This window comes from Panulirus ornatus, chromosome 4, assembly GCF_036320965.1.
Source record: "Panulirus ornatus isolate Po-2019 chromosome 4, ASM3632096v1, whole genome shotgun sequence".
Taxonomy (NCBI): domain Eukaryota; kingdom Metazoa; phylum Arthropoda; class Malacostraca; order Decapoda; family Palinuridae; genus Panulirus; species Panulirus ornatus.
In genome coordinates, this window is record NC_092227.1 from 57,159,850 (window position 1) to 57,185,810 (window position 25,961).

Consider the following 25,961-nt stretch of genomic DNA (forward strand, 5'->3'; position numbering starts at 1 on the left):
GGGCAAAGTAAGGGTAGATGAAGGCTGGTACATTTAGTGGATTGTATGGAATTAACCAAAGAGATCCTTCGACCTTGAGCAAAATATATTCTATCTCCTTAACGAAGGTACAGTCAAGATGGTGCTGAAGACGTGAAGGTCCAGGTTTTAGAGCAGTTTAAGGAGAGAAGATACTGCGTCGTGGAAAGTTTTGATCAGGAGTCGTTCCTGGAACGTGCTCAGGGTCACTCTGTGTACACGTGCTCAGGGTCACTCTGTGTACACGTGCTCAGGGTCACTCTGTGTACACGTGCTCAGGGTCACTCTGTGTACACGTTACTAAACCGCTAGTTAGTGACGGTGGCAAGATGCTATGACCATTCAGTGTTATCATCACCTATAATCTTTGTGAAAGAGTTCAATTAAAGAGCTGGATAATTGAATTGAATTATTAATGTAGAATTAGAGTCTCGTTGCCACTCCAACAAACCCGTTCTTACGAAACTTCGCTTCATCTGGTTACAACAGACGTCTCGAAGCAGAAAGTGCGCGGCTCAGGCAATTCAGACATTGCTATTGTAAATTCTGTGACAGTCATAATTCTAAAACTTTTATGATTATCAACGGTTTACAAATAATTTGCTATAAAGACACAACCCATTTTCAGCAGTCTTGGTGAGAACCTGTTACTCATATGATAACATCGTACATACCTACTGTTTTATGACTGTTGGGAAGGTATTAGCTGAGTGGTATGCCTGGTGAGGAGGCAGGTAGGTGAGGTTAAAGAGGCATGTGGCTGAGGTGGCAAGGCATGTGGCTGAGGTGGGGAGGCATGTGGCGGAGTTTGGCAGGTTTTTGGTTGAGGCTCGGAGGTTTGTGGCTGTGGTGGTGAGGCATGTGGCTAAAGTGGGAGAGTTTGTGGCTATTGTGGGGAGGGTTAAATTTGTGGTGGGAGGAACTGTGGCTCTGGCGGTAAGGTGTATGTCTCTTGTGGGGAGTTTGTGACTAGATTTGTGGCTAAATTAGGGAGATTTGTAGCTGCGGTGGTGAGGCACATGGATGAGATTTAGAGGTTTGTGATCGTGGTGGGAAGGTTTGTAATCGGTGGAGAGGTTTGCAACTCTGACTGGGAGGTTAGTGACTGAGTTAGAGAGATTTGTGGCTGCAATGGTGAGGTGTGTGGTTGTGGTCGAGAAGTTTGTAACTATGATGGATAGGTTTTGTGGTTGTAGAGAGGACATTATGACTGTGGTGGTGAAGGTTTTGGCTGTAGTGGGGAAGGTTGTGGCTGTGGTGGCGAGGTTTGTGGCTGTGGTGGTGAGATTTGAGACTGTGGTGGGGAAGGTTGTGGTTGTATGACCAAGTTTGTGGTTATTGGCAGGTGATGTTATAGAGAAGCCAGGCTGTGATCAAGGTGACCTTTCATGGTTCTCATGAAGTAACTGGCAGGGGTGGTGTGTACTGGGTGCTACGGGGTCATGCTTCTGCAGAACACTTTAGTTTCTCATTAAATTTTCTTTAGATCACATTCTCTAACGCATTGAAATTTCCGTCTATAAGGCCAAACACGGAAAAGATACCGGAACAAAGCACAATGATGAAAGATTCGCGTGCATATATATATATTTTTCTTTAATTTTCCAAAAGATGGAACAGAGAAGGGGGCCAGGTGAGGATATTCCCTCAAAGGCCCAGTCCTCTGTTCTTAACGCTACCTCGCTATCGCGGGAAATGGCGAATGGTATGAAAGAAAGATATATATATATATATATATATATATATATATATATATATATATATATATATATATATATATATATATATATATATATATATTCTTTTTTTTTTTTTTTCTTTTTGCTTTGTCGCTGTCTCCCGCGTTTGCGAGGTAGCGCAAGGAAACAGACGAAAGAAATGGCCCAACCCACCCCCATACACATGTATATACATACGTCCACACACGCAAATATACATACCTACACAGCTTTCCATGGTTTACCCCAGACGCTTCACATGCCATGATTCAACCCACTGACAGTACGTCAACCCCGGTATACCACATCGATCCAATTCACTCTATTCCTTGCCCTCCTTTCACCCTCCTGCATGTTCAGGCCCCGATCACACAAAATCTTTTTCACTCCATCTTTCCACCTCCAATTTGGTCTCCCACTTCTCTTCGTTCCCTCCACATCCGACACATATATCCTCTTGGTCAATCTTTCCTCACTCATTCTCTCCATGTGCCCAAACCACTTCAAAACACCCTCTTCTGCTCTCTCAACCACGCTCTTTTTGTTTCCACACATCTCTCTTACCCTTACGTTACTTACTCGATCAAACCACCTCACACCACACATTGTCCTCAAACATCTCATTTCCAGCACATCCATCCTCCTGCGCACAACTCTATCCATAGCCCACGCCTCGCAACCATACAACATTGTTGGAACCACTATTCCTTCAAACATACCCATTTTTGCTTTCCGAGATATATATATATATATATATATATATATATATATATATATATATATATATATATATATATATATATATATATATATATATGCACGCGAATCTTTCATCATTGTGCTTTGTTCCGGTATCTTTTCCGTGTTTGGCCTTATAGACGGAAATTTCAATGCGTTAGAGAATGTGATCTAAAGAAAATTTAATGAGAAACCAAAGTGTTCTGCAGAAGCATGACCCCGCAGCACCCAGTACACACCACCCCTGCCAGTTACTTCATGAGAACCATGAAAGTCACCTTGATCACAGCCTGACTCCTCTCTCTCTCTCTCTCTCTCTCTCTCTCTCTCTCTCTCTCTATCTCTATCTCTATCTCTATCTATCTCTATCTCTATCTCTATCTCTATCTCTCTCTCTCATAAAAGGAAAACATCCAGAGAAGCTGTCCTAGTTACTTCTTCACCCTCTAGGCAAGAGAGCAAAGGTAAACAGACATTTGATGAACTATAAAAAGGATCAAACTCGTCATCGTTGTCACCCGCATCATTCTGACATGCCAAATACACATGACGTTATGCAGAAGAGCTCACACAAGACTAGCAAATACACGAGGGTCAGCCACACGCCCATGGGCATAGCATGAAATGACATCAGCATATTGTGTGTGGTGGAAAATACAATATGATGCAGTGGATGAGGCCAGGTGACAGTCACCCAAGACGGATGTTCATCCAGCTTGTGCACACACACACACACACACACACACACACACACACACACACACACACACACACACACACACACGCCCCCATCCTGTTGTGTTAGTAAACATTACTTTTCATGGAATGATCACTGTACGATTGTCCAAACTCTCCCCCCGCCCCCACACAGCCCCGATAGGCTGATCATCCTCCCGCAGGAGGGCCCGCTACGGGTCACTGACCCTCTCCTGCCACAAGGTCCTCTCCACTGTGCTTAGGTTCTCGGGGTCACTGACTTTCATCTCCCAGGAGGTTCCGCTATGCTCAGTGGGTAAGGATGACTAGATATCTTTCCCCAAAAGGCTCAGCTATGCTCAGGGTAATCAATGACTGGCCATCTTCCCCCGAGAGGCCCAGTTATCTCCAAGAGCCCCATATACTGCCTTGAATAACGTCGGATGCTGTTATACTGTAAGGTATGAATGAGAGTGAGGCACAGGGGGTATTCGGACTACCTACCCCATACAGAGGAACTCTCGTCTTCGGCTGCTTGATGACATGGCAATGACGTGTTCCCTTACTGATCTGGAGATAACTGAGTATAGGAGCGGTTGGTTATGCAGCCTATAGCTGTACACGTAGGTGTTGTAAAGGGCAGTTGTGCTCACACACCTGCACTCGCGTGCGCCCAAAGATACATGTACACATGTGGATAAACGTCAAGTATGTGTAAAAAGGAGTAAAGATATTGTACATACATACAAGGTTAAGGGAAGAGGGCAAGACCAACGTAAAAGTCTCTCCCATAACACAAACAGCACACACACACACACACACACACACACACACACACACACACACACACACACACACACACACCGCAAAATATATGTTAAGAAGTTTTAAGACATGAGGATGCACGCGTGTAACACTTCCTCCCCGCATTGTATAACAGGTTATTACGCACATCCAAATACATAGTAAAGCACACATAGGACTAACAAAGCAAAAACAACCAAACACCTACACAAGTGCACACTCACATACACACGCGCAGCAAAAGACAATTCACGCAGATACAAAGCAAGCACACACGTACAGACCTAGATATTCATAACCATACACATTATTGCGTGCGAAAGTCTCATTCGTTTCGATGATCATGCGGAAATATTCTCTGCCTAAGTTGCACAAGACATTACTGGGATGATGACTCATACTTTTTTGCATCAGGTCTCTCATCTTAATCCTCTTCTTGCCGGATCCTTCACCACCCACTACCTGCCCCACCCCCTCCTCGCTGGTGCCTACTCCCCACGCCCTACCACTCACAGCCCCTTCTGTACCTCATCGTGTTCACCTTACCCCTCAGTGCCCCTCCTCGTCCTGCTACCTCCTCTCACCCCACTATGGCAATCCCTCGTCCTAATTCCATAACCTCGTCCAGGTTTACGACACACCTCAACCAAGCACCCAGCCGTTCCTCACCACCTTTCCTTATGGGACCACTTCCCCCCACTCACCAACCTCACCCCCATCCCCTTCAGCCCTTCTCCCGTGTAATCTGCTTGCAGAACTCCTCCGTGGCCTGCATACACAGAGCGAAGGCGACTGTTCCATGATTAGAGGAGATTCGCTGGTCAGAGATCTGGATAAAAACATGGCGGGGCATTCGAGAGCTAAGAGAACAGTCTACCCCGGTACCAGAATTCCCCCATGAAACAAAAGATTAAAGACTAACTAAAACATCATGTTTAGGGGCGAATGCTGGGAGCAACGAGGTATACAATCAGAATTCAAATTCAAAAATTACCATAGAAGAATATGATAAGCTGTTTGGCACCCTGGAAGATAGGTCGGATAACAACATTGTTATAGTTAACGCTCCCTCGAGAGATAATGTGAGGAACACATCAAACAGGCGGGTGAGGACAGGTCTGGTTATGTTACATGTGAGGGAGGTCAGATCGGATCACTCTATCAGACAGTGACGTCAAGGGGGCGGGTCAAGGGGGCTCGTCAGACCTCGGTCTAGAAATAGCCGGTAACCAAATCACACCACCAGTTTCGTACACTTATCACTCGAGGAAGTGAAATGGAATTTGTATCAGTATAAGATCCATCCGAAACAAAATAGCTGAATTGTATTGCTTGGTAAACAGTTGAACACGATGATATCATTGGCCTAATAGATACATTTCTGAACACGAAAATAACAATCTAATCAGCGAGTACAATCTACCAGACTACAAATCATTTGTAAGGGACAAGGGATAAGATCTTATAGATAAATCAATAATAAAAAACATATAAAGATTGGGATGGGACCCTAGGTAAACAAGGATGGGGAACCCATTGTGGATGATAAATGCTTAGCAACAACCCTGAGCAGATTTTTAAGCTCCGTTTTTACATTAGAAAGCAACGACACTAATTTTCAGACAGTGATGAATTACACTCACACGATACAAGAATTTACCGTCACAGTTACAGAGGTACTAATACAGATAAGCTGAAGACTAATGATAGTCCAGGTCCTGATCGTTTCTGTCAACGAGCTATCAAAACGTTGAACACGAAACTGCCATATCATTAACCTTCATTTTCAATATGGAAATAGTCCCGCAGGTCAATATGGAATAGTCTCGCAGATCTGAAGACTGGCAGACGTCACTCCTATGTACAAAAAGGGAAGCTGCGAATTGCCTGGCAGTGACCGTCCTATTAGCCTCACTTCAATTATATGTAAACTTCTGGAGTCGATTATTAGAGATAAAATCGTAGCTTACCTGGAACAGCACAGTGTGAGCAATAATACACAACATGGCTTTAAAAGAAGGTGCAGATCTTGCATTCAGTAGCCACGACAAGAGAAAAGCTTTAGATATCATATTTCTGGACTTCCAGAAAGCATTCAACAAATTCCTCCACTTTAAGCTGATACATAAAGTCTGGTCCTTAAGGCTTTCAGGTGGTATGAGAATTGGATGGAAGCCTGGTTACGTGATAGGAGACAGAGTTGTAATGAATGGTGATCCATCACCGTGGTCACCCGTTACTACTGGGGATCCGTACTTGGCCTATACTTTTTATCACTTTTATGAACGACATTGACTTAGGGCTGAATAATTCAATGTCCAGATTTGCAAATGACGCAAAGATCGGCAATGCCACATTAACGGAACGAACTTGGATAAGATTACAAGACGATCTGGAGAAAATCGCCGCACGGTCCAGAAAAAGGCAAATGTCATTTAACGTCATGAAATGTCAGCTGTTACAAGTAGGAAATCTCAACAAAAGATTCGATGGGTCACAGGATGAAGGACACCTCTAGTGTGAGGGATCACGGGTCATTGTGTCCACCGACTTTAAATTCTGCCTAACAGTGTAATGAAGGTGCCAAGAAAGCAAATAGGATGATGGGATTTATAAACAGAAACTTTACATGAAAAAGCAAGGATGTGATATTGCCACCATACCTAAGTCTACTTAGACCACACCTCGAATATGTAGTGCAATTTTGGGCTCCCTACTCTAGCCAGGTGGAGAGACTTCGAGAATCAAATTTGCTTTCCCTCAGCAAGAGATGTCTCTGAGGAGAATTGATTGAATGCTTTAAAATACTTAAGGATTCATCAACGTCGATACTGAAAATTTCTTTGCGGTAACGCTAGCACTGCCAACGAGAGTAAATGAACTAGAATTTAGAGGTACCGAGATAATCTGGACTGTACGAAATATTTCTTACCAGCGACATTACTGATATGCAGAATAAGCTCCCGGGAAATGTTCATATCAAAACCCTTAATTCTTCAAAATTAGGCTTGATCATTACTTGTCTTTCTCCAGTACTGAATAAATCATTTGATTAATCATCATAACGTGATGGTATATCATGCTGCCTTCTCAACCACTGATCTCTCCCTGGCAATGCTGCCGTAACAAACCAACATTGATGAACCCATATAACCTGCTTTGAGAGAGCAAGAATTATTGCATCATTCTTCAACATCAGGAGCTCAAGCTTATCCTTACTAATATATTCATAACAAAAATTGAAGGAATGCAAGTCGTTGGTGATGCAATTCATGACATATTCATGTTCATTCTACCCTATAACTTTCCCACATGAATGTCCTTCAGGCATGTCAATCCTGCAAGGTACTTTTTCTACCTGTTCTCCGTCAGGCGTGTTGCCGGAGGGAGTGGAGGGTGGGAAGAGAGCCTTTGTTTTGCTATCATTTTAATTTCAAGGAGTGTTAAGGCCAGACCACTTGGCTTGGACTATGGGTCTTTGTGGTCTGTGTATCTATATAACTCATTTATTTCTTCTTATCCCTACAATCCATCATCTAATGAAAACTTGTATGTCATTTGTTTTACTAGTCAGAATGACTTTTATCCTTCTTGCCTTCTCTAGTTACAAATTCTTGACACGTAATGGTCTCTTCAGGTTGCTACTTTTGTTCCCCTAAGTTCTCAGTACACAGAACGCTTCCTCCTGGTAGCGCTACCTCATCCTCTCTTGTTATCCTCGCCCCAGCAACTCCCAAGCTTGACCACCGTGTCCCACTCCCCTCCCACCATACCTAAGCTGCCGCTGTTCCTTATGCTCGTTTACATAGAATCTTGAAGCTCACTCTGGGGTCATGTTTCCTTAACAAGATTCTTAAACAACACTCGTCTATGTGATTCCCTTTTTCTTTGCTACTCTACACGAATCCTTCCCGAGCCAAAATCTTTTCTCAATTCCATTCCAACGTTCGAAAACTTTAAAGTAATCAAGTATCTTAATTTCATAATCCACTAAAGTCACCTTGATCCCTCAGTTGTCATCATTTCACAGTCCCGTGAACACGGTGTTGTGTCTGGTAAACCTTCCATGATCCCCAGACCGCACATTTGTGACAGATATGTAATATGCCTCTCCAGGACTTAACAATGGACTGCGTCGTTGGCAGAATGTTGAGCAAAACAAGCCAGCATAATTACGAGGTTAGTTGCTCTATTCATACAGAGCAAGAACGGCGAGCTATTGTTTCCCTACCTGTACTCCAATGCAAGCCATAGACTTCCATGGGAAAACTGAGGTGATTAAGTAATTGGATCTTGTTGCGTCTACCATGAGAAAATATCTTGGTAAGATGATGTCTGCACTGATTAACCTTGAGAAGGATAATTTCCTGCCACTTACATCCTGACACTGTGTTCTTTTGTACAGCTGGTGTTGTTGGTGATCCTATTTTCTCTTTGCGATATTTTATTTCCGTAACATTACCTCTCTGCAGCGCTCCTTCCCTGTAACACTCCATCTCTGAAACATTCCCTTTTATGCAACACTTCTTTCCCTGCAACACTCCTTCCCTGCAACACTCCTTCCCGGAGACACTCCTCCCTGTAGACCCCTTCCCTGCAACACTCCTTCCCGGAGACACTCTTCCCTGTAGACCCCTTCCCTGCAACACTCATTCCCTGCAGGGACCGTAGTTGCTGTGATATGACGAGTGATTTCGTGTCCGGGTTTGTGTCATACTGATTACATAAGGACCCGTCACCTCTAAATCGCTGATGATCTGCAGGATATCCTATCTTGGACAAAATTTGATGTAAAACACAGGGTAGCAAGGCCACCCCAGAGGACCACTCGACGTTCCTGCTCTTGCTGGCCAAGGGTATTAATGTTGGGGTTCGCATTTCTGTATAGACTGATCCCCACAAGAGTTCATTTGTGTTCATTTCTGTATTCACTTAATCCCTCCTGTGTGAATGGGAATTGACTTCACGATAACATACACATCATAGAAATGTGTGTGTGTGTGTGTGTGTGTGTGTATATATATATTTATTTATCTATCATACTATGTCGCTGTCTCCCGCGTTTGCGAGGTAGCGATATCTTCTGTTTCCCCGTTTAGAAAGTTAAAATACAAGGAGGGGAGGGTTTCTAGCCCCCTCGCTCCCATCCCCTTTAGTCGCCTTCTACGACACATAAGGAATGCGTGGGAAGTATTCTTTCTCCCCTACCCCCAGGGATAAATATATATATATATATATATATATATATATATATATATATATATATATATATATATATATATATATATATATATATATATATATATAGATAGATAGATAGATAGATAGATAGATAGATAGATAGATAGATAGATATAAAACTGTGTAAACCCTGAGGAAGAATGCATTTTTACAGACAAGTATTTTTCTATCCGGCTTTGTTGCATGAAACCCTCAAGGCGATGTTGATGGCTTGTGGGCGCCATTTACAACTCAATGGCGGACAGTTGTGATTTTTGTCTCATTTCCTTCACCGATGAGCTCTGGAACCTTTTTACCTTCACATAGTTTTCCTTAGAAATTTCTAATCAACGCAAGCTTTCATATCTTTCTCTTCTTGCTTCCTTTCGTCTCTCATTCTTTCTTACTTTTCTCAAATCTCGTTCAAGGTCTGGGCCCCGACTACGATATCCGTCCGTGACTGTGGTCTTTGACATACAAAGAAAAGTCTCATTGAGGGCCACATCACCATTATGTGTGTTCTTGCTCGCAAACAGCTTCCTCGTTACGGTGAAAAGAAGAAAGACAGTTGCTCACCAAGTTCCTGTATTCCCAAATGCCATGTTATTTTTTTTTTCCCAGGATGTCTTTAAAATCGTAAGAGACTGAATCAAAAAAAAGGACCTTGGGTATTGCAAGGAAACTGTGAGAGAGGACTTTTCTGCTTTATATGGCTCAAGTTCTACGACTTTTCGCCTTAAGAATAACCATTTATTGCAAGAAATTATGATTGTTTTCGGTTGAAATTTTAAAAGATGGTTTCCTGAAGATTGTAACATTCTGTGACTTGCGTTGAGCACCCTACTCGTCATATATGATGCATTTGTTTAATAATGATGTCTTAACCTTGAGGTGATATCATCGTCTCTGATCCACCCACTACCTGGGTGATATACCCAACCCCCCACACGGTTTTCCTAACACCTAACCGGTTTATCCATTGCTTCAGTGGCACACCCAGTGCCTCAGTGCTTTGACCAGTACCTCAGAGGCTGACTCAACAACTCAGCAGCTGTTCGCCCAGAGGGACTGTTGTATAACTGATCTTACCCAGGGAGATGCATTTGCCGCTCCCGCCACACCCTCGTCAACCTGCCGTTAGGTACACAAGTTTGATACCACTCAGAAGGCACGACGTCAGCACGGGTTACGCTGAGCGCTATCCAAGTTGCCTAGAAATAGATATCTAAATCTGCAGGCGACTCCGGCAAACTCGGGTAGTTCTGCATGAGGATATCTTAATTTGAAGACAATGTATGAAGTAAGAACGAAGAGGAAATAATACCCACCCTTAGGAAACTATACTCCAGCCATAAAGTAGGAAAGAATATCTGTCAATAGCGAGAAAATCTAATATCTTAATTTCTTTTGGATAAATATGGTCACACATTACCACTTTCCAGTGAAATGTTTTTACAACCTCTTCCCAATGCTGTCGCGGTATCTGACACGGATGTCATTCGAAGACACAGCACATACGGAATTTGATATATTTTCCAAACACTGCGTTGATGACCACGTTAATTCAAATGATAATAAGAATTGATTTCTCTCTCAGTCACATACCGTGATTATATATATATATATATATATATATATATATATATATATATATATATATATATATATATATATATACATATATATGTTGCTTCATTTTTTCCCATTTGCCAGCATATTAGCCACGGCTGCGGAAGCAGATCTGACGTAAGCTTCGGTAAGCGCTTGACTTTTGTTCTCATTTCTGATCATTGTTCTGAACATTTGTTTTTTGCTTTGTGGTTGTTTCAGGCCCTCATGACGAAACCCGGTGCATTATGAAGTGTTAGGAAGTAGATACAACAGTGAAAGTAACTTGTGAATACTCACTCGAGGGGGAAAGAATGAAATGCAGGGAAAACTAAGTTAACCCTGTAAATTATTAGAATGTCAACGAGAACCAGGAGAGTAGTTGGAAAGAGAAAGTATAATCGAACACCTTGACTGACCTCCTTCACACCTGGAATGAGATGAGGAAAAGAATGATTGTGTTCCCCATCGTCAATCAACGGGGCGTAACGTGTGTTATGTACAACGGAGAAGATGTCGGCGAAGTTTTGTGTCAACAAGACAAGCAATGAGCCAGTGCTTATCATTGCCTCGATCGGTGACAGCGGCAGTGTCCCGACCTGTGAGAGTACCAGTGCCCCGACCTGTGAGAGTACCAGTCCCCCGACCTGTGAGAGTACCAGTACCCCGACCTGTGAGAGTACCAGTGCCCCGACCTGTGAAAGCACCAGTGCCCCGACCTGTGAGGGAACCAGTGCCCCGACCTGTGAGGGTACCAGTACCTCAACCTGTGAGAGCACCAGTGCCTCGACCTGTGAGAGCACCAGTGCCTCGACCTGTGAGAGTACCAGTGCCCCGACCTTTGAGAGTACCAGTGCCCCAACTTGTGAGAATACCAGTGCCCCGACCTGTGAGAGTACCAGTGCCCCGACCTGTGAGAGCACCAGTGCCCCGACCAGTGACAGCACAAGTATTCTGATCAGTGAAAATACCAGTGACCGGTGTACAAGTGACTCCAAACAATGACAGTACCAATGTACCAGTGAACCGACCACAGACGGCACCAGTGCCTTGACCTGTGGTAGTGCGAGTGTCCCAACCAGTGACAGTACAAGTACCTCGAACAATGAAATTACATGTGCCTTAATCAGTGAAAGTACATTTGCTCAGGATCAGTGCCAATGCCAGTATTCAGAGCTGATATTTGTGCCAGTGCCCGGTCCTAGTGCGTGTGTTAGTACCTAAGGCTTATGGTAATGCCCGTACCCAGGGCCAATCTTAGTGCTAGTAACCAGAGTCAGTGCTGGTCCACAAGCCTACGAGTAGCGTTAACAGCAGTGCTCAGAGCCAATGCTAGTGCCAATGCCCTGGGTTAGTGGAGGTGCCAGTACCCAGGACTAATGCTACTGCCATTGCGCAGGGCCAGCGCAAGCGTAAGTGTCAAGGGTCAGTGCTCGTGCCGGTGCCTATGGCTAGTGCTAATACCTGTGCCCTGAGCTAGTCATTGCCCAGGACCAGTGCTAGTTCTAGTGTCCAGGGCCAATGCTGACCACATACCACCTCCCTCACCACCACATCTTTGAACATAATGTAAAGAACCGTAGTGACATCACACACCCCTGTCGCATATCAAGTGGAAACAGTCACTTTCCTCCTTTCTTACTCCACACATACTTATACTTATGAAAAAACTGATCGCTGATTCCAATTTCTTTTATCCTACACCGTATATTTGTAAGGGGTGAGAGGGGCCTAGGAACTAAGCCATTTGTTGTTTGCTGATAACACATCACTATTGGCAGACTTAAGTGAGAAACCGTAGAAGTTGGTGAGTCAGTGTGGGAGAGCGTGTGAATGAAGTTAAAAGTAAACGTGAATAGAGACAAGGTTTAGCACGGCAGACGAACGTGCTAGTTGGGGTGTGACATTTCAACCGGAGAAAATCTGGAGGACGTGAAGCGATGTAGATACATGGAAGTGGACATAGCAGAGAATGAGACTATGGAAAAGGAAGTGAGTCACAAGGTGGGTGAGGAGGCGAAAGTCCTGAGAGCACTGAGCAATGTGTGGAAAGAGATCATTCTCTGAGTAAATGATATATATATATATATATATATATATATATATATATATATATATATTCATTTATCTATTATACTTTGTCGCTGTCTCCCGCCTTAGCGAGGTAGCGCAAGGAAACAGACGAAAGAATGGCCCAATCCACCGACATCCACATGTGTATACATAAACGCCCACACACGCACACATACATACCTATACATTGCAACGTATACATACATATACATACACAGACATACACATATACATACATGTGTATGTGTATGTGGGTGCCTATCAGAGTTCGTACAGATACAAAGATTGTCCTATACCTACTACTGTGAATGTCATAAACAATACATAAGCAAGTGCACAGCTAAACAAGCAAAAAGCTTAGTTTTCCCAGTCATATGTACGTCAACTACTGTATTACTGTAACGCAATCAACGTAAACATATTCATCACTTAATGTTCACTATTAAGTAAATTATATATGTTAACACAGAATTACTGCAGTTCAAACTGTATGTAACTTTCATCACTTAATGTTTACCACTAGATATATAATGTATGTACCTAATGCAATACTACAGCAATTCACTTCACCGGTAAATGTTTCTTATGTCTATCTCTTTCACAATCAAATTTCCTGGAGGTAGACACACCTGTGTGATGCTGGTAGGTCCAACCAGGCGTAATCCAAGTGTCAAGCTGGGCGCTGAGGGGTTACGGGTAGAGCGAGAGTTCAAGTCGACACGTTGACCTGTAGGCGGCCGAAGAGAGCCACTGACACACGTCCTAACCCACAGAGGGTTGGTGTGTGTGGGTATGTGTTCGCATATGAAGACGTAAGAGTAAAGACATGTCATATATATATATATATATATATATATATATATATATATATATATATATATATATATATATATATATATATATATATATAAAAGGTTAAGAAACTGGGAACATAAGTGAAAAGTCTCTCCCGTGCACAAGAGATTGGGCCCCACAAGTGTAATACTCCCTCCTGCAAAGTACAGATAGATAAACACACACACACACACACACACACACACACACACACACACACACACACACACACTTTTTTAACAATCCCTTGTTTATGTGTTAATAGGTCTGGTAAAATTTTGTTTATTTGTTTTAAATACATCTTTGAGACTTTCTAGTGACTGTTTCAATTAGCCAGACGTGTGTGTGTGGGTGTGTGTATGTGTGTGTGCGTGTGTGAAGCTGTCAGCTGATTCTGGGATAGATTGGGATTTCCTAGGTTCACCTTTGCAAACGTACGTAGTTGGTGGTTTGAGGGAGAGATGCATATCGTCCTACACACTCCTTTGTCTTACACACACACACACACACACACACACACACACACACACACACACACACCAAGCTAAGCTCGTTCATCGACCAGCCCCGAGGAGAGGATGAACACCTTGGATTGGCCGTGGGTCGACTCCCTTGCCCAGGATTCGGGTGGGCCTGTGATGCCTCACGGTTAGTGCAGTAGATCGACACTGTCCAACAGCAGCAGCACAACATGAGAGCATAAGAAGTGAGGTCACAGCAAGAGGCCTATTGGCCCATGCTAGGCAGGTCCTGAGTCTGTCCATCCTACAACCAACCGCCTGAACCCATAAACACATCATCCAACCTTCGTTTGAAGCTACCTAAAGACCCACGTAGCTTCCACTGTACTTGGTAGACAACCTCTGGTTGTGTGCACAGGTGCAGAACTGCTGCGTCAAGGCGTAAATAAATGAATAGACGAATGACAATGAAATATATTATGCTGCTGTTTTACTCTAATGGTTCATAATTCGAAGGTTTAGTTAGCATCAAACGTGTAGCTAAACCTGTGTGTTGAGAAGCCAGAGTCGTGTGGGTGAAAGACTAGCCTGTGTGAGTGGTAGAACTGACCATCTCCGCCCCTCTTGCTGACATGTTTCCCTCTCTCCCACCCCCGGCAGCGTCTATGGCCATGTTCCCCTTCCTGACGCTGCAGGCGAGGTCCCTCGGCATCACGGAGAAGGAGCTGGGTGTTGTGTACGCCTTCAACCCCGTCATCGCCATCGTTGGACCTCCCCTCACCGGCTTGGTGGCCGACAAGATTGGCAACTTTAAGGTCAGACTCGCTATCTTCCCCTGTGGCTCAAATGCCTCATAACATATATGTTCTTTACCTGAATTTCGTTAGGAGTCTATGGCATTACAACATGTACAAAAACATGAAAGGTGCATTTAGATGTAGAGATGATATGAAGGATAGCGCACGAGCAAATAAAGGAAGAAAAGCTTGGTTATTGAATTGCATTTATACTCCAGCCTTGTATCATCTGCCTTACCTTACAACTAGTTCTTAAAGGTAGCCTCATTTTGCCCGTGACCATGAAAGTTTATCTTTGTAAATGTATTGATTTTTAGATGATAGTGTTTGCTCATACAGGTAAGATATAAGAAAAGTTGTTTCCATAAATCGAAGACGAGAGAAAAAGATGTCAGGTTGGGCTTTCAGTGTAAGTCTATGTAGCTAACGCAACTCATCTTTTACTTATTTGTATATCTTTGTATTGTTTTCACTGCACGTATATCCTTATATCTAATGCTTTCATTACGTTATTGTTCAAGGTTCTCCTAGGTGTATCGGTTAGCATTTCTGACCGTGATGTATTCATGGGCCGCCCGGGTGTTGGGCACAAAGGTTCGCATCCAGGTTGCTGTAATCGGTCTACAATCAATCCAGCTGTTCATCCTTCCCGAGGCTTTGGTCGCTAATTTGGATACCTAGCTCTGGCTAGGTATATAGATATACCTAGCTCTGGCTAGGTATATCTATATACAGCGTTAATGACATGGCCTTGATTAGGGCATTCAGTTGCTTGTCCCATCTTAAGTAACAAAAGAAAATATACTGCATGACGAGATAACATACTGAGACCCAACTGCATGTGTCATCTATGAGAGACTACGTTCAGTGGTGATAGTGTTATGACTAGGGTGTCATTTTTGACTTCGAACCTCTGCTCAAGGTGTAAACTGAGGGGTTATTTTGACGTAGAAGAGGAAACACTAATGTCAAAGGGACTAACATCCCAGTAAGGGAGGTGTCGTCTTCCTTGGTCTACGCAGATCCTAAAGAGCATACACCCTGAACTCAAGATCAGTCTATCAGTCTATACACCTCCCTTTGGAGAAGAATGTCTGAAAGGTTTTTGTGCATGGAAATGCGTTTCTGTGAGCGTTCGAATACCAATAAGACTGACTCCCGTTAGTCTTTGCTGTTAGACAGTACCAACTTCTCTCTACGTATTAAGAATCCTAGTATTATTGTGAGAACCAAAGACATTTCTCATACCTTCATCTCTCATTTTCTCAAGCCTTCTAGACAATATAGCAAACAGAAGTGCAGTAAAATCAACTCATGAGCGAACATATGGAGAGTACATCATTTCAACTTGTCTGTGGTTTGCCCAGTATAATGGATTGATGTGGCAGCATTCTCCGTACAAGTCTTATCCCTTTCCTCATGACTCCTAAGTCCATGTAACTCTGCGACTTCCTGAATGCACAAGTATCTTCTGCGTAACTTTCTCCCCAAGTTTTACCTACATATGACGGACACACTTGCCCTCGTCCTGGACCTCTATATGTTCCGTTATCAGTAGTATTGCTATTGTGTCTTACATCATGATGCTCCTGAATATATATAAGGACTTCATGAGTTCAGGTTGCTGTGTGCACCGTAGGGAAGACGTTGTGTATCCTGTGTATCCTGGGGAGTAAGTTTCTGCAGCTTTAGATCCTGGTTATTCTGTTCTTCATAATTACATCATTATCTTCTAGTAACTATGCTTGTTGTTTTGAGATTTTCTTTCTCACTTTCCTTCTGTTTATTACTGTCCTAATGCATTTTCTAGTTTTGTTGTTGTTGTTGTTGTTGTTGTTTTTGGTGTGTATCTATTTGCTGTTTCACTATACCTCATATGACGTCTACTTCAAACTTAGATTCACGATGTTAAAACATGTAATTTGTATTTTCAAGGGAAAATATTACAGTAATTGTGACAAGCGAACAATAGCCAGTGTAATAAAACAAGGTGTAGCACATACCAAATGCCAGTATATTCTTTATCACTTGTCTTCTGCTAAAGTTATCACAGTGTATAACATGTGTATTTCAGGTTAGTATCATGTTAATGAACGTTTCATATAAATCCAGCCATTGTTTCTATCATCCTCATGAGATGATGTGTATCATGTGTTTGTACTAGCGTACCGCTGTGTCCACATTGTACATAATGTTCTCTCTCCCTACCCTGAATGTGCTTCGCTAATACCTTCCTGGTTTGGCAGGTGTTCCTGAGCATCACTATGGCAGCGAGCGGGTGTGCAGCCTTGGTGTTCTCCGTCGTGCCCATAGCTCGCCAGCATCACCCACTGCCAGACCTTCTGCCCCTTAGTGTCTCCTGCCGCAATGGCGCTGCCCCGAGCCTGGAGCTCCAACACCCTCACCGCTGTGACTACCTGCCAGAGCTGGACGTTGTCGAACTCACCGTCACCAACTGCTCCCTCTGTGGGCCCCCCATAAGGTACTATCAACGATATCCAATTTCCTGTTCATAACGCTCGCTTGTGCTTAAGAAAATGCAAAACTTGATGCAATGATATTTCGTCCTGCCTTTGGAATGGAAGCGTATATAGCAACCTGGTTATCTGTAGTGGCTCCGGCCCTCAAGCAGAGCTAGTGGGCGACCCGTGCCCAGTCCCGGGGTTGGCGGGCTGCAGCGGACAGCAAGACGTGGCTGTGTCCCAGGCGCTGGTCCAGGCTCGCCCCGTCACCGGATCCGACAACATCACCAGCCTCCAGCTCGTCGATTGGCCCTGCCCTCAACCCTCGCTCCAGGTTAGTACACACGACCTTACTCATTTCCGTTTAAAAAAAAAAAATGCCTTAGGTTAGAAAAAAAATGTGGAAAGCTGTTCCTGGAAAAGACTAGTTTCGTTTAGTAATGTTCAACGAAATTTCTAGTGAGAGTTAAGAGGGAATATATTATACAAACATACGCACAATGTCAACATGAACTCATTCCCCGATTTTCTTAAAGCACTAAAATTACGTCCAACATACCTGCTAGAGAAGACTAGCTGCATGTCACCATCATAAGCCTCTCCTGCACGCAAAAATGATTGAAATTGTGACATCGGCGAATCGCATGCGTGAGCCCGACACTTTGCTCTGATTACAGTCGTTCAGAAACAGGTGTGGCAGTTACCAGTTCGTCTTTTATAACCGTCATGTCTTAGAAACGAGTCCATAATAACTATAAACGCCATCTTCCTAACAGCACCGCCTACTCTGATCCAAAGAGTATCATTACGCACAGACCATACCGCTTGACCTAGGTTAGATTTCGGTAATTTATTGATGTCCAAAGTAAGAGGTTGTATAGCGTTCCTCATCGGCGTGTAAAGTCTCCCAGCACCGGGCGGCGATTACCGACATGAGCACACAACACTACCACTGAAAGGACTGGTTGCTCCCCAGAGTTAGGGTTCTGAACACAGTTCAAGGACCCGGAATGAATGGCCTACAGCAAAAGGCAACAGAGTGGACGACTACGAAGGGCAACGACCCTAAACGAGTGGGCTGTTACAACGACCTAGAGGAGTTGGTTGCCACACGGGGCAAGGGCATAGAACAAGCGACTTCTAGAAGGGGCTTGAAACGAGCGGGCTGCTACATGGCAAGATTCTCTGAACAAATGGGCTACTAAACAGGGGGTATCACTTTGCATTAGCGAGTCTGCGTGACGAGAAAGGATACCGTGAGAGGCAGAGGAACATGCATGCAGTAAGGCGGACAGGAGGTATGTTCTGCTGTGGGAGGTGACGCACCTCCCTCCTATATCTTGACCTTCACGGGGCCTACGGTGCTCTGGCCCTGCGGCCGTGGTGGGTGGATTGTCGATCCCTTCACTACTCTATAATTTCAAACTCATTGTTTTCTTCCCGGAAAGCTTGAGTGTGAAGTCTGACCTCCTCCTTCCACCTCTCGGTAATCTGACGCAGGAGGGAGACGTCATTGCTGCCATCCAGAGCAACTAGCCAGTCTCTTTAAAGTCATTTGGATAAGGCATGTGAACGTCGGTGCGTCTGTGTACGACGCATCCTTACAAGCCAGAACAATGAATGTCCACTATTTCCTATGTACTCTCAGCGCTGTCACTCGGGTCGTATACATAAATGACACCATCATCCATCAATTCATTCTTTTTAACTCACAAATGAAAGGAGCAAAGTCTTTGCCATGGATAAAATAGGAACTTTGACGAGCTGATGATACCACAATGTTCAATCCATTGAGATTTAAACCACACAGTGATATATCAGCAGTAGTTATCAACGCAAGTGGAGAGGGAATGTGTGCGTGTGCGTCAGAATTAGACAAACCTTGCTGGTTATCACAGAGTGATGCGCAGACTGAAGTGAGAAGCTCTATCGGGAATCATGCTAAGATAACGCAATACTAACAAAAAAATTGCTGGTTTCGCAATCATGTCACTGGTATGGGCGATCAAAAACATGCATCTCCTGCACTATCAATATACGAAAGCTCCGCGCAGTTTTTCAAGCACTTACATTGCAGTGATACGACATTCTGTTCTGCTTCCTGCTTTACTACAGTAACAAGAATTCTAGTACGTTTCGCTTGTTACATGACTTACTCATCTTAATGTTTCTTTACCGGCTCGGGTTAGTCAGTAGACCTGTTTCATTAGAAAGAGTTATTCATACTTCCGTTCACCTGTAAAGTTTACCATCAAAGTCTGCCCTATTGATGATAGCATCATATAGAAATGATACAGAACGTAGTCTCCCAAAGGGAAAGCACACAAAATTATTAGAGTCTATCCAGATTTTCATGAAAGAAAACAAGGTTTACATGACTCTATTTAATGGATAACTATTAAAATCTCTATTGATATGTGCCTCATCTTTACTTGCAGTATATAATCAGTATTTCTTTCGCTAATATGCATATCAACATTTTCATTTGATATTTGACATATCATTATCATTGCCACTAGATTTCATCTGTATTTTGATAGGTAACAGTATTGTATACTGTCTTTTTCAATACATACGATAAGTGTATTTGTTATATATTCTTTTTTCTTAATTTTAAAGTCTCCAGTCACAAACAAAAGTCCACATCAAGGCCAGGCCTTAATTGAAATATAGAGAGAACTATAGAATAGAAAAAGAAAAGTCAAGGGAAAGTATTTACGAAATTTTGTGGAAATGAAAGACCTGTCCTTTGAAATGTGCAAGGTCATAGTTACTGGGAAAAACATGAGAAGGTAGAGAGTTCCAAAGCTTTGAAGTGTAGGGATAAAAGCAGGTGTCAAAACGGTTCATCCCTGAGTTGCTGATGGACACACAATAATCATGTGACCCAGCAGCTTGCTGAGTATGGCGTGGTCTAATTAGTGGTGCGGGTGCAAAAGCAGCCAGCTCTCGAGAGCAAAAACCAAAGCAATATCTGTAGATGAGGGATAGTGAACCAACATTGCGGCGTAGGTCAAGGAGGTTAAGTTTGTAAGCTAGCCTGGGGCAGTTTATAAGCCTGACCGCTTTCGACTCAACTCTGTCAAGTAAGGATATAGAGCTAGAACCACCCCAAATGTGAGAGCAGTACTCCATACAAGGACGTATCACTCCCTTGTATAAACGGAGCAACTGTTCAGAAGTGTAGAAGTTTCGACATCTAATCAGGACACCCAGGCTCTTAGAGGCAGACTTAGCTATTCCTGTAATGTGGAGTTCATTGAGTCAAGAGGTGGAATTACAGAACCGTCAAAGAAGAGACGAGAGTTGTGAGGAGTTTTCGATGGAGAGATGGGTAGAAGTCGGGTCTTAGAGGCATCAAACTTAACAAGATTTTGTCTACCCCACTTAGATATGCTGTCCAAGTCTGAGTATAATGAGGAAGCCGTGTCAAGACGAGATGCAGATCGAGTGAGAAAAGAGGGAGAAGAATTGAAGGTTGTGGATGAATTGAGACGTCAGCGTATGAATGCATTGGATCATTTGTGGAGGAGACGAAATCGTTGACAAGAAAAGAAAAAAGTGTTGGGGACAAGAGAGAACCTTGAGGGACACCGCTGCTGATGGAGAAGAGTGGAGGCTGATCCATCAACAACCGCAGAGGTAGATCGGCCGGAGAGGAAGCTAGATACGACGGAGCAAAGTGATGGATTATACCCAAAAGCGAGGGGCTAAGAGATGAGACCCCGATGCCACACCCTGTCAAGAGCCTTAGATACGGCAAGGGCAACTACATATGACTCCCCAAAATCTTTCAGGGACGATGACCAGACGTTAGTGAGATAGTAAAGAATATCACCAGTGGATCTCACCTTACGATAGTCATACTGGTGATCAGACAGAAGACTGTGATTTTCGGGTGTTTAGGGATATGGGACTTGAGGAGGGATTTAACGACTTCGAAACCAGTGAACGTCAAAAGTAACAGGACGATAGTTATAGGGGTCAGAACGATCACCCTTCTTAGGGAAGCGATGTATCACTGCATGCTTCCAAGAAGAAGGAAAAGTTTTGGTGTTTAAACAGAAATGGCACAGGTGATCAAGAATAGGAGCAAGTTCAGAGGTACACTCTTTCAGTACACGGAAATTGATGCCATCAGGACCATAATCCTTGCTGGTGTCAAAAGAAAGAAGCACTTTTCGGACAGTCCGAAAAGAGATTAAGGGAAGAGGCATAGGGTTAAGGAATGTTAGAGTCATCCACAGTGGAGTTAGAGGAGAAACGGGAACCAAAGAGACTTGCTTTATCTACCATTAGATCGGAGAAGTGAAGGAAAAGTAGAGCGACAAAAGTTGTTAGAGATGCCCTTAGCTAAAGACCAGAAAGACCTATCAGTGGATGACGAGGAGAGGTTATCGCACTTCCTTTGAATAAAAGAGCGCTTCGCCTCACGGATAACGTGCTTGCAACGATTACTGGTAGTAATAAAGGCTGAATGAGAGCCAGAGGAAGGAGAGTTTTTCCAAGTCCGATATGCCGGATCCCTTGCCTGAATGGCCTCAGAACAGGAACGATTGAACCATGGATTGGATGAGGAGGTCGTCTTAGAGGCAGAGAAGATAAATGCTTTCATTCCCACAAGAATAACCTCCGCTATGAGTTTGGCTGAGACAGAAGCATCACCATATAAGAGACAGTAATCTACCCAAGGAAAGTTAGAAAAGAAGTTACTTAAGTTATTCCAGTCAGTTTTGTTGAAGTGCCACTTTCTACGCTTAGAAGGAGCTGCTGGTGGGAGAGGTGTCATTAGAAAAGATACATTTATGAGAGTATGGTTAAATGAACCAGCTGAGGATGATATTGTGTACTCACAGAAGGATGAACTAGAGGTTAAAAGCAAGTCCAGAATATTACGAGAGTGGTCAAAGCAGTCTGGAATATAGGTAGGGTGGGAGAAAATTTGCTTTGAATCATTGAAAATGGAGAACGTGAGGGCTTCTATCCCTCCACCATCCGTATGGAAGGAATTCAACCATTCCCTATGGTGAACGTTGATATCCCCGAGGTAGAGGATCTTGGCTTATGGGTGAGAGGATGTCAGAGTCTCTGGCCGAGTGTCAGCACTCGATGAAAGAAATAATTAATAAGTCTGTATCTATACTTGAAGAATAAGTGAGATCCCCATAATGCATCCTTGCCATTCTATCTATATTGTTACAAGGCTGATTCTTTATTATTGATTGAAATACAACGGTGTTGGCCTAAGTGAAGCTGGCGGTCCATAGTTCTACAGCCGAGATCATCAGCCAGTATTGTTCCTGTTGAAAGTTTTTTCTTTTTTATCGTAACAGGAGTTGGCTTAATTAGCAGGTTCTTCCAATGTCATTTTTCTTACCTCTCTACACCTAACTTCTTTTAACCTTTCTACATCTAGCCTCATGTCGTAGATTGCAAGACATAACTGAACACCTGAGAAGAGGCGTCAGTAGTAGTAGTAGTAGTAGTAATAGAAACTATGGAGAAATAACATTCGCATACTGTACATGTTCGAAAAGGCAACAAAAATAGGTAGGGTCGAGGGACTAGAGACCTTTCCCTCTTGTTTTCAATTTTCAAAAGTGGGAACATTAAAAGAATCCAAGCAATTAGTCCTCATTCTCCTTGACGGCTTAGGCTGGGGTGTCTGAATGCGCATGGATGTAACCAAGATAAAAAATAGTTAAGGGAGAAACACCTAGTATGTTTGGGGAGACGGACCTGGATATTCTCGCTCAAGAAAACGGGGGAGGAATAGTTTTGGAATGTCCTAAGCTAAAGTATGAGATTAATGATAGGGCGAGAACAAAGGAGGGAATGGTACTTCTGCCGAAGGGAATGTGCTAAAATAAGTACGTGCTTTAGGGAAGGGAACTCAATGATAATGTGGATGAAAATGAAAATGGATTAGAAGGTAGTTGATTTCTACTGCTTACCTGGTAGTGAGAATATAGACAGGCGAGTGTTTTGGGAACGGTTGAGTGGGTGCATCAGAAGCTTTGATGCTAGAGATCAGGTATTAGCGATGGGTGATTTGAATACAATAGTGGGGGATGTGGCATTTAAGGGTATACCGAGGGAAATAGGGTACCTACTGTGAAAGAAAATAACGAGCAGCTTTTGCAATTGTGCGCTGGAAAAGAGCTAATGAATAGAAATGAAAGGGGTCAACAGAAATTTCTGGAGTATGTACTAATAATTACTAGGCGCGTAAAGAAGAGACTTTTGAATATGAATGTGTTGCATTGGGCAACTGAGGGGATGTTACATGACGTCTTTGGGCAAGGGTAGAAGTTTGCACTGGCTTTCGGAAAAGAAGAATTGACATGGGCGGGTAAAGAGTGATGAAAGATATTGAGGCTTGGATGAGGAACGGCAAAAGATGAGGCTGAATGAAACTTGGGAAGTAGGAGGTATTCACGGAAGCGGTACTTACGTGTGCGGGAGCAGTAAGTGGCTTGCGGATGATGGGATAAAGGGGTGTGAAAGAGGGTAGTGAGTGAGTGGGATGAAGTCAACTTGTTAGTGAAAGAGAAAAGAGATTCATACAAGCGTTTCCTGTAGGAAAGGCGTATGAGTGACTGGGAGATGTAAAAAAAGGAAGCAGCAAGATGCATGACCTGAAAAAAATGGGGCAAAAAAAAAAGGTGAGTTTTTCATTTCCAAAACATCTCCCTTCACCCTCCTTTTGCGTTTAGGGTCCATGACTCTCATCCATACATCACCATCGAGACTGTATGCCTTCAGACATGTCCATCTTTAAACCTCACAGACAATGCCCTTTCTTTCCGAACATTCCTCTGTACACCCAGAACCTTTCCCCCCCTCACCCACCTCACAGTGCGCTTCACCTATCATAGATCCATGCGCTGCCTTGTCCATTCCTGTCACATCCCTCTTCCTCAAGGTCTTCTATATTCAGACCCACACCAAAACCAAACTATTTTTCTTCCCAGCTAAACCTCATAACCTTGCTTTTATTCAAATTATCTCTCATATTCCTCCTTTCGACGTGCTGTCGATGGATTGAGCCAGGGCATGTGAAGCGTCTGGGATGGGCCGTGGAAGGGTGTGTGGGGTCTGGGTGTGGAGGGGGAGCTGTGGTTTCGGTGCGTTATGCATGACAGCTGGAGACTGAGTGTGGGCGAATGTGGCCTTTTTGTCTTTTCCTGGCGCTGGTGGGAGAGGGGGATGCTGTTTCCTGTGTGGCGGGGTGGCGATGGGAATGGATGGGGGCGGTAATTGTGAATGTGTATATGTATGTGTGTATATGTGCGTGTATGGGTGATGGGAATGATTAAAGGCAGGCAGTGTGAATTGTGTGCATGGGTATATATGTATGTCTCTGTGTGTGTATATATATGTATACATTGAGATGTATGGGTGTGTATGTTTGCGTGTGTGGACGTGTGTGTATATACATGTGTATGGGGGTGGGTTGGGCCATTTCTTTCTTCTGTTTCCTTGCGCTATCTCGCAAATGCGGGAGACAGCGACAAAGCAAAATAAAGAAAAAAATAAACATATTCCTCCTTTCACACACACATGCATCCAGACACACACACACACACACACACACACACACACACACACACACACACACACACACACACACACACACACACTTAGGCAAAACCATTTTAGATCAAAGAGGTGCATGGGTAGAATATGTTTTTGGACAGCCAGAAATCCTTTGACATTATCCCCATTAGAGGCTGAATCTACAGGAAGGAATAAGGGATGGGTTCCTTCACTGGAGAGTAGACCACCTTACTAGAAAGGAGTAAAACACATTGGTAATAGGTGCATCCTCGAGATGAGTTGGGGGTTACAATTGGCGTGCCACAGGGTTCGGTCTTAGACCCATTGCTGTTCTTGGTATGTGTAAATTTTTCGCTTGTCAGAAGTCGACCAGGTATGCCCTTATCTTCTACACTGTTAAAGTCGTTCCCAGGGGTCAAGAAAGACCACTAAAATCCTCCCCATCAAGTTGCACTAAAGCAGAAGTCTATTTCAACAGCTTGCTCATAGGAATCACCTCAGTACTCTCAGCATCGTCAGATCATCTCAGTGCCTTCAGTGTCTGCAGATGATCTTAATACTCTCAGTATTGGCAAATCTACGCTGCGCAGTGTGATGTCCGTGGCCACACTACCGCGTAATTGCCTTTGAGCAAGCTCAATGAAAGTGTGGTGATGATGTGAAACTTACAGATTTTCTAAGAGCTGATTTATCTTCTTTTGATGCCGTGAAAAGCAGAACATTCTGCGCATGACCTGGTAATAGGTTATTGTGTAGGTGTTGATCACTGGTGTGGAGGGCAAGGCCGGCATCAGAGCTGCTTCCATGTGATTTTGTTTTTCTTGTCTTCTATTCATATGTAAATATTTGGTGGTAGTAGTGGCAGTAGTAGTGGTAGTAGTAGTAGTGGTAGTAGTAGTAGTAGTAGTAGTAGTAGTAGTAGTAGTAGTAGTAGTAAGAGTAGTAGAAATAGTAGTAGTAGTAGTAGTAGTA

General features: G+C 43.5%; 1 protein-coding gene across 5 annotated transcripts in view; it reads left to right on the forward strand.

The window, feature by feature from the left end:
• LOC139766338 (major facilitator superfamily domain-containing protein 6-like) overlaps positions 1 to 25,961 on the forward strand; it is a 283,394-nt gene that overhangs the window by 247,613 nt on the left and 9,820 nt on the right. For all 5 annotated transcript variants that reach the window (XM_071694893.1, XM_071694874.1, XM_071694860.1 and 2 more), the window contains 3 exons: positions 14,831 to 14,985; positions 17,214 to 17,449; positions 17,580 to 17,763. In XM_071694893.1, the coding sequence (XP_071550994.1) occupies positions 14,831 to 14,985; positions 17,214 to 17,449; positions 17,580 to 17,763 (575 nt within the window). The remainder of the gene's footprint in view (positions 1 to 14,830; positions 14,986 to 17,213; positions 17,450 to 17,579; positions 17,764 to 25,961) is intronic.